This window comes from Olea europaea, chromosome 21, assembly GCF_002742605.1.
Source record: "Olea europaea var. sylvestris chromosome 21, O_europaea_v1, whole genome shotgun sequence".
Taxonomy (NCBI): domain Eukaryota; kingdom Viridiplantae; phylum Streptophyta; class Magnoliopsida; order Lamiales; family Oleaceae; genus Olea; species Olea europaea.
The window spans coordinates 15,437,461-15,447,812 of record NC_036257.1 but is presented as its reverse complement, the minus strand read 5'-3'; the positions used below and the strand labels follow the sequence as shown (position 1 = coordinate 15,447,812).

Genomic DNA, 10,352 nt, shown 5'->3' with positions numbered 1-10,352 from the left:
TGGATTATAGTTATCAAGGATGGCATCCGCCTACACAACTTGCTGCTATGGTAGCTCATAGCCATGGATTTCATCTCTTCGATGCAACCATCGAATCTCAACAAATGCTCTTCTAGTCCACAGTCTTCTCAACGTAATTTTTCAACTACTGTACGCGTGCCATGCTAGATTTGTGGAAAAACGAACCATGAAGCCGTGGATTGTTTCCATAGGATGGATTATAGTTATCAAGGATGGCATCCGCCTACACAACTTGCTGCTATGGTAGCTCACAGCCATGGACTTCATAAAGATAACACTTGGTATGCTTATAGCGGACAAATCAGCATATTACAAATGATGTGGTAACTCTTACTCTTCAAGAGAAATATGGCGGGAATGAATCAGTAGTTGTAGGTAGTGGTAATGACCTTAAAATCCAAAACACAGGTTCTTTCTCCCTAAACACTCCACAATCAACATTTCACTTCGACAAAGTTTTACACTATCCTGATGCCATGACCAATCTCTTATCCATTAATCAATTTTGTATTGATAATGAATTCTATTTCATTCTAATGGATTCCTGTTATTTTGTCGAGGACAACAAAACAGGAAAAACTCTTCTGGAGGGATCGAGTAAAGGCGGCCTCTATCCTGTGCGTCTCAATAAAAACACAATAAACAATGTCGTGTGCAAGTAGCCTTTTTTGGTGTCAAAACTTCCTTAGATGTATGGCATGCAAGACTAGGACATCCTTCAGATAAAATCATAAAACGAATCTTTACTTCTTTCAAGCTTTCTCTTCATAGGTCGGCCTCTCAAGATTTCTTGTGTCCAACCTGTCAGTTGGGAAAAGCAAGAAGACTTCCTTTCAATGATTCAAATAGAGTTTCTTTAGGTCCATTAGAAATTATTCACTCAGATGTATGGGTATCCCCTACTAAATCTCGTGATGGTTATCTTTATTATGTAATTTTTATTGACGACTACTCTAGATTTACTCTCTTAAATCAAAGGTTTTTTCTTGCTTTGTCAAATTCAAATTATTAGTTGAAAATTTATTTTCATGCAAGATTAAACAGTTCCAAACTGATAATGGTGGTGAATATACCTTAAACAAATTTGTTTCTTTTCTCAACTCTAATGGTATTCACCACCGTTTGACTTGCCCCTATATGTCCCAACAAAATGGGATTGCTGAGCGTAAACACTGTCATATCATGAAAATTGGACTTTCTCTTTTAGCTCAATCCAACCTTCCTTCTTCTTTATGGATAGATGCATTTTCTATTACCGTTCACTTAATCAACCTCATGCCTACCCCTTCACTAGAATTTGAGTCTCCTTATAGAAAATTATTCAACAGAACCCTGACTATTCCCACCTTGGGACCTTTGGGTGTGCTTGCTATCCTTTACTAAGGCCATACACAACTAGTAAACTTGCCTTTAGAAGCAAACACTTTATATTCTTGGGATATTCTTCCAATCATAAAGGATACTGTTGTCTAGACCTAATCTCAAAAAAGGTCTACTTGTCACGACATGTGGTGTTTGATGAACACTTGTTCCCTGCACAGAGAAAGTTGGACGCCTCTCTTCCTTCTAGCTCATCCCCACGTGATCCAATTCATCTCTCACCAAATTAGCTTTCCAATTCATCTCGCATCTCTCCAGTAAATTCCTTCCGGTCTATAGCATCATCCTCTACTTTCCTTTCCAATTCAAAATCACAACAACATGTTCTTCTTCATCAGAAGACAATAGCCCATTAATTCATTCTCAACCTTCTTCATCAACTTCCTAAAATACGGTACCACCACCTGATTCCTTACCAAATCAAAACTCTCCCCCAAATCACTCCTCTTATTCAATTCTTAATCCTAATCATACTTCTCCACTGAATGTCACTGAAAACCTCTCAGATATTCCATCTTCTACATGTATGCCATCCGAAATTAACTCAATCCCGCCTTCTCAGAATGAGCAATCTACGACACATATGATTACACGTTCACAAACTGGTTCTCTTTGTCCTAAAACATTTCCAAAATATATATATTTCTGCTCTACTAAATATACTCTCGTTGCTCTCACCATAGCATCTTCATTCATTAAGCCCAAAACTTTTTCCCAAGCTGTGAGTTCTGAAGATTGGAGGATTGCCATGGACCAAGAATATGCTGCATTACTGGAAAATAAAAATTGGACCCTTTGTCCTCGTCCCATTAATCAGAACATAATTTAGACTAAATGGGTGTATAAAATCAAACAGAAGGCGGATGGAATTATAGATGGTCGAAAAGCAAGGTTAGTTGCTAAGGGCTTTGAGCAAATACAAGGCATTGATTTCTCTGAAACATTTAGTCCTGTTATTAAACCAGCTATTGTGAGACTGGTCTTAGCAATTGCTGTCCATTTTAATTGGAACATTCATCAATTAGATGTTTACAATGCCTTTTTACATGGTACTATTGATGAGGAAGTCTACATTGAACAACCTCGAGGTTTTATTGATCCTAATTATCCTGACTATGTCTGCAAGCTCAACAAAGCTCTCTATAGACTCAAGCAAGCTCCTCGAGCCTGGTTCAAATGCCTTTCTCAATCTTTAAAGGAATTGGGTTTTATTGGTTCTCAAGTGGATCACTCTCTTTTTACCTTTCAGCAAGATGATATTCTTATTTATATTCTTGTATCTGTTGATGATATCCTTATCAAAGGACATAATAATGCTTTTATTTCATCATTGATTGCCATGCTTCACACTAAATTTGCCTTAAAGGATCTTGGCCATCTTAATTTCTTTCTTAGTATTCAAGTGGTTCGAGATTCTCATGGCCTTCATCTTCATCAAAGCAAATATATTATTGACATGCTACATCGGGCAAAGATGGTTGGTGCCAAGCCCTATAATGCCCCTTGTGTTACTGGAAGCAAACTTTCTTCTCATTCTGGGGAGTCCCTACCTGACATCACAGAGTATCGTCAAATTGTGGGAGCTCTTCAATATTGTACTCTCACATGCCCTGAAATTGCCTTCTCTGTGAACCAATTATGCCAACACTTGCATTCACCCACTACAGAACATTGGTCCTCCGCCAAGCATGTTCTTCGCTATTTAAAGGGTACTATTGATCATGGCCTATACTACACTCGTGGCTCTCTCATCTTGTGAGCATACTCTGACTCAGATTGGGCTGGGGATCCAGATGATCGTTGATCTACCACAAGTTATGGTGTTTTTCTTGGTCCCTTTCTAGTCTCATGGTGTGCAAAGAAGCAACCTATAGTCTCTCGATCAAGTACAGAGGCTGAATATCGTGCTCTTGCAATGACAGTCGCTGAAGTTTATTGGCTTCAAATGGTTCTCAAGACTTTGCATATTTCACTGGCATTTCCTCCTGTTATTCATTGTGATAATATTGGTGCAATTTCCCTTGCCTCCAATCCGGTTTTTCATGCTCATACCAAACATGTTGAGGTTGATGTTCACTTTATTCGTAAGAAGGTTCTCAACAATGATGTTGTTATTCGTTTTATTTCAACTGTAGACCAGCTTGCTGATCTCTTTACAAAAGGACTTTCCTCATCTCGTTTTTGCTCCCTACGAGACAAGCTTATGGTGTGTACAGCCCCCATTCGCTTGCGGGGGGATGCTAATGTAACAAACACAAAAATCACCAGAGACTGATTGCTGATCCCTTGGCACGCATCTTGGCATGAATCTTGGTACTAATCATGCAGTCATAATAGTCTGATTTTAATTACATTGATTATTTCCTTTTTTTGTAATCCTGTGTAATTATCAATTGTCCTTTCCTTTTTTATCACAATATACAGAACTCATATAAATATACATTCATTTGCTAGTCTTGGTATCAATTGAACCAAGCCTTTCACAATTCTTTCTATAAGTACTACTCACTTCTCAATCATTCATTTTTATCTAATAATTAAAACCGTTTATAAACACTTTCAAATATTGTTTAAATTTTTTCCAATACTTGGAAAAGAGAATTAAACTAATACGTTCTTTGTGTACATTAAATTTGACATTTCAAGATGTGTCAAAATCTATGTCATCAGTTGTTTAAAGTGTCGTTAAAATCAATGTATAAAATGTTCTATCCCACAACAATGTCAAATTTGACGTAACTATAGCAAAATTGTGAGAAAGATTACCTGGATTCCTTGTAAATTTCAACTAGAATGGCGGATAATTTTATAAATTAATCGTCCCATATTTTTAATCGTCAGTTGAAAACGAAAAGGACAAATTACTTTTAAAAAATGGGAAATAATGCACATCTATAAAAATATCAATGGAAGACTATTGGAATGTAGGCGGACATTGAAAGATATATGGAAGATGAAGAAATGTTGTGCTCAAAATGTTTGGTGTTTCCGTGAATCAAACTATTTTATTCAATTGTTTGTGCAAATTTTAATATCATTAGTCAGAGTTAAACGTGCATTGCACGTTATTTTGAAATACTTTATAAATATTATAAAAGTAATATTTGATATCAATTTATCGAGAGAATTTAATGAATCTCAAACGAACTAAAGAAAATAAAATTTATTATAGAAATTTAAGAGAAGAAAATTGTACTCTTAAAAACTCAATTTCTATAATTCAAATTTTTTATGGTGATGAAATACTACAAATGAGCAACCTTTTTGCACTACATTTGGTACATAAAAATTAATTGTTAATACATAAATTTAAATATCCATTAAAATTCTTGGATACATGAATAGAAATAAATTCATCTATAATAACTTTAGATTCATGTAGATCAAGATTCATCAAGTCAATTCATTAAATCTAAATTAATGTGAATGTTAATTAATTGAGAATTAATAATACAAAATTCTTACATAACAAAGATTTTATAATATTTATTATATATTGAAAAATGAAAATGTAAGGTACTATTGAAATAATTGAATTATACCCCCCATGGCCCGTCCAATTTATATAGGCTTAATTTTCTTTTTTTCTTTTCCCAAATATATAGTCCTATTTTTTAATTTAGAATATTTTGTTTTATTCCTTTACTAATATATCCTTATTTAATTTGTCTAGTTATAATCAATTTTTCTCACTTAATTTGGCTACTTCTTGAAATCATCCAAATACATGGACGTTTCCCAATAATTTGCCTACTTCTTGAAATCAATTTTCAAATTATTTACTAATTCCAATAATAATTTACTACTAGTTGTTGAAAATTAAATAGGAGTAAACTAGGAAATCTTAGCAAAAATTATTTTTTCAATAACATTAAAGACTTGTTTGATCCACATTATTTTCAAAAATAAAAATAAAAAAATACATTATTAAACAATGATTTGATATCATTTTAACCACACATTTTTCAATAAAATAATATTCTAGACAAATAATATTACATTATTAAACAGTGATTTGTTATTTTTTTAACAATGCATTTCTCATCAACACACTATTAAAAAATGCATTCTAAATGGGACGGAGGGAGTAATAGAGTTAAAATCGTCCAAAAAAATGATTCTTACTTGATGTGATATTTAATATATTATATATTAGTGTACATATATAGGCATAGTCCATCAAAAGTTCAGTCGTGAAGTAATGAATGAATATATTTTCTAGGAAAATTAGAACTTACCTTTCAAATTAGATAAAAGTTAAAAAATTAAACCATGATATAAAACAAAAGAAATAAATGAAATATTAAAATTTTTTTTGGAAGTTCTAAGTAGCATAAAAAAACTGGAAAAAGAAAAGGAAAACCAAATCAAAAGTTCCTTAATTATTAGATTTAATGGAACGACTCATTTAGATAACGCAAAAAAGGAATGATCTTGATACCACCAACTATGACATCTTCGACAACGTTAGATCTTAGCACAAGGCAAAGGAAGGAAACCCGAAAAAAAAAATTAATAAATAAATAAATAAATAAAAAAGAGGAAAATTTGGTGGAAAGAGTGGAGAAAATAAAATTTCTTCAAGGATAAGAAATAAAGCATGAGATGAAAGATCCTGTACAAAGCAATAAAAAGGAAAAAGAAACTGATCATGAAAATTAATGGAATTGATGACCAAGCTCTACATTGAATCAAATCTCAGGGTTGCAAACCATAGTCAAAGAGTGAAAGAAAAAAGGGACAAAAAAATCATGGTATATACGCTCCTGGGTACTATGATCAGGTGGAGATCATATTGACTCCGGTACGAAATAAATAAACTTGAAGGTGAAAGCAATATCATGTTCAACATTGTTGATTTTTCAAAAAACGATTCCATTGAAAATGACGAAATCGCATCATTTATAGAACTTGAGATTGAGTCTCTCTACTAGTTAGTCTGCCATCTTCGGAGATGTTCACATGTAACAAAAGAAATAGAGAAAAGGTGAGGAAAGTGCTTAGTGCGACAACTGAATAAGTTAAACGAGTGATTAAAGTTTTTAATTTGATGCATTTTTTTTTAAAAAGGTGTAAAAAATTTTTTTTTTTTTTTTCCCTTTTTTTTTTTTTTTTTTTTTTTTTTTTTTATCTTAACAATTTTTAATAACCAATTGACATTTATAATTAAACAAGTTTAACTGAACGACTATATTTGGCTTATGTTTGGCTCATGTATATAAATTGTTTATAAATAATCAAATTACTTATTATTTATACGTTTGGAGGGATCACAAATATAACTCACTTATTATTCGTCGCTCATTTTTATCTATTTATAATTTAAATCATTTTATAAAAGCTTCCCAAACATGAATTTAACAAATTAACAAAGACTGAACTTACTTTCTTTTGCTAGAAATATTTTTCACTTGACGTTAAAGGAGAAAGCAATCAAACTTCATTGAACAATCAACCAGGAAATACAAGGAAGAAATCTTATTGGTACATAAAGTCAAACCAGGGAATTACCACAAACAAAAGCCTACAAGCAGAGTGCTTGACCTTATTCATTTCAAGGGAAGAACTGACACGACCCGTCCCGATCACCCTAATGGATCCGACACGTGTCGTGTGCCGATGGTAGATACCAGCTAAATGCCGGACCCACCACCAAGGCAAACTTGACATGCTTTGACTGTAATAATTTTATAAAAATTTCGGCAGAGTTTCCTCTGAAAAATGGACTAAAACCACCTGAGAATAAAACCAAAAATCCCAAACATATACACATACTTTAAAATAGGGTACACAAGCCCATCAAAATACTAATTCATCAAGGAATTGTACTGAAAAAGAAATTTACCATATCAAAACATACACAAAATATGCAATGGGTATGAGACTTAATACATTTTTGATACAAAATACATTAACCCCCAAAATATATGTTGTATGGATTAACAAAATGAGACATACAAACAAGGACACGATGAAGCTCAACTCGTCGAACGACAGGCTCTGATATGGCTCAACGCAGCTTCTATCTGATAAGAAATGAGGTGACAAAAATATGAGCTAGCGACTCAGTGAGTGGATATTTGTAAAGGTCATACTTTATCATTTATAACACCTTTCTAAATACTAGTATATAGTAAAAATTTCCTTTCACAATATGTTAAATTAAAATCTTCATTCTTTCAACTGAATCAACTAAATACTGTAAAATCTATTTCTAAAATCTGATAAGCTATGTAATACTGAAGCATCACACCAAAAATGTACCCTGAATAACCATACTCGTGTATCGATTAATCTCGATATACATAGCAAGGTCATTAAATTCTAAAGTTGGGTCATTAATCAGTTTGCCCAATATTCTTTCATAGAAATACAGGTACCACCTGTGGAAAGGAAAGAAAAGCCAAGAGTTGTGAACTTGAAGGTCAAGATTGTTGAACCCGACTTGGTCATGGGCTCCATTGCAATAGGCACAATGAATATTGGCTTGCTGCATGAAGCCACGTGGATCTTGCGGATCGGTTGTATCAAGCTACCTCATGCGCCTAATGGCTTCTTCGTACTTGGCCACTTGTTCTTTACTGGCCCTATGAGCAGCCGGCCTAATGCGCATCACCTGAAACGGTGGAAGCTTGTAATCGATGATCTTGTCGGCAAGCGGGGGGCAACATTTAACATCTAGAGCAGCGCCAGTCTGAGCGTCACGGGCATCGCCGCACTTGGTGAAGTCGGGAGCTTGTACCGGGTCGGCATAGGCCGAAGGATTTGCCACAAGGTTGGCTGCACCATACATTCCCCCTAGCCCCAGAAGCATATTTCTCCTATCGATCTTCCCTTGGGAAGTTTCGACATTTTTCTTGGCATCGCATGACACTTGAAAGCGGTGACTCCGCCTCGAGTGGGTGAACAGATGTGATGGCTTGGCGGAGAGCGGCTGAGTTGAGGAGGAGGAATGGGAGCGGGGATTGGTGGAGAGAACAGTGCATGAAGCTTGAAGAGAAGCCATGATTAGTAATATTTTTGGATGTGAATTGCATGAGATCCCTGTGCTTGTTTATATAGACTTTAATTACGACAGTTCATGTTGTGGTATTAATTTAGGGAATATGCTACTTAATTAGTTCCCGATTTATCCTTGGTTCCAACCCACCAGTGTACGCCAGTGTGAGAACCATTTTCTGATGAGCCAGGTCCTGGACTTGGGTTGGTTCCAGCACAGTAAGGTTTTCCCATGAAATCATTTGTGGTGCTGACGCTGCGAACCATTTCACTGTATATCGAAGAGAGGTTGTTGGCCACCAACTGTAGATTGTCTGTGCTGCCGGAGAATGTAAGATCGACAATGGCGGAGCCCCTATTGTTTGGATCCCGCTTTTCATCGTATAGAGGTGAGTCGGTTTTATCGAAAATGGGAGGCAATGTCATGCCCTTAGGATTGTCCCAGTTCCAGAATGGGAGAGCAAAAGTTGGGTCATTAATCAGTTTGCCCAATATTCTTTCATAGAAATACAGGTACCACCTGTGGAAAGGAAAGAAAAGCCAAGAGTTGTGAACTTGAAGGTCAAGATTGTTGAACCCGACTTGGTCATGGGCTCCATTGCAATAGGCACAATGAATATTGGCTTGCTGCATGAAGCCACGTGGATCTTGCGGATCGGTTGTATCAAGCTGCCTCATGCGCCTAATGGCTTCTTCGTACTTGGTCACTTGTTCTTTGCTGGCCCTATGAGCAGCCGGCCTAATGCGCATCACCTGAAACGGTGGAAGCTTGTAATCGATGATCTTGTCGGCAAGCGGGGGGCAACATTTAACATTTAGAGCAGCGTTAGTCTGAACGTCATGGGCTTCGCCGCACTTGGTGAAGTCGGGAGCTTGTACCGGGTCGGCATAAGCCGAAGGATTTGCCACAAGGTTGGCTGCACCATACATTCCCCCCAGCCCAAGAGGCATATTTCTCCTATCGACCTTCCCTTGGAAAGTTTCGACACTTTTCTTGGCATCGCATGACACTTGAAAGCGGTGACTCCGCCTCGAGTGGGTGAACAGATGTGATGGCTTGGCGGAGAGCGGCTGAGTTGAGGAGGAGGAATGGGAGCGGGGATTGGTGGAGAGAACAGTGCATGAAGCTTGAAGAGAAGCCATGATTAGTAATATTTTTGGATGTGAATTGCATGAGATCCCTGTGCTTGTTTATATAGACTTTAATTACGACGGTTCATGTTGTGGTATTAATTTAGGGAATATGCTACTTAATTAGTTGATTAAATTTTTTGTACTTAATTAATCCAAATAATTTTTTAGTTAAGTTCAATTTCAAATAAATTTAAAAGGATACTAAGCCTTGACGAATGATATTTCCGCATCACATTGTAGTGGTGTGAGTCTTAGAATAAGAGGTGTAATGAATTTCTCTACTTGAGCTTTTCATTGGTGGACTATATATGTTACACAAAATTGTATATTTTATTTTTTAATGTAAAATTTAGTTCTCAGAAAGCAATGTAAAATTGATTAATAATGAAAATGACACAATGAATCTCATTGAAGTTTCGAATGGGTACCTAAGGCCCCTTGTAAAATAATAAAAACGAAAAAACGAAAAAAAAAAATCATAAAAATGAATATGAACTTAGTCTGAAAAAAAACAAATATATAATGGATAGAAATTATTTATTTAGTTATTTAAAAAGTAATAAAATAAGATATAACGTCTACTGTGGAGTTAATTTGATTGAAATCGCAATAAAGTCCACAACGATGTGTAAATTTTTACTGAAATTTCAAATAGTTTGATCAAAAGTTCTTTCGAGAATTTCCAGGAAATTTAATTCCTGCAAGTTTCTCGATGGAAGAGAGAGAGAAAATTCTACATTTTCATAACTAGAAATTTTGAATTTAATAAAACCATGTTATTCATATGTTGTATAAATAGTGACATTATAATATCATCA

The 10,352-nt window shown here is 35.2% G+C and overlaps 2 protein-coding genes across 2 annotated transcripts; both read right to left on the bottom strand.

Annotated features, from left to right (window-relative positions):
• Positions 1-7,840: 7,840 nt before the first annotated feature.
• Positions 7,841-8,407, bottom strand: LOC111370181 (polyphenol oxidase II, chloroplastic-like). Its single transcript, XM_022991875.1, has one exon. It carries the CDS (start codon positions 8,405-8,407, stop codon positions 7,934-7,936), a length of 474 nt encoding a protein of 157 aa, XP_022847643.1. The 3' UTR covers positions 7,841-7,933.
• Positions 8,408-8,514: 107 nt separating this feature from the next.
• LOC111370180 (polyphenol oxidase E, chloroplastic-like) lies at positions 8,515-9,543 on the bottom strand. The gene has a single exon (XM_022991874.1). It carries the CDS (start codon positions 9,541-9,543, stop codon positions 8,515-8,517), a length of 1,029 nt encoding a protein of 342 aa, XP_022847642.1.
• Positions 9,544-10,352: the final 809 nt, after the last annotated feature.

Bases quoted from the DNA above. Each gene is read 5' to 3' on its own strand.
- LOC111370180 (XM_022991874.1), bottom strand. From the start codon at position 9,543: ATGGCTTCTCTTCAAGCTTCATGCACTGTTCTCTCCACCAATCCCCGC.
- LOC111370181 (XM_022991875.1), bottom strand. From the start codon at position 8,407: ATGGCTTCTCTTCAAGCTTCATGCACTGTTCTCTCCACCAATCCCCGC.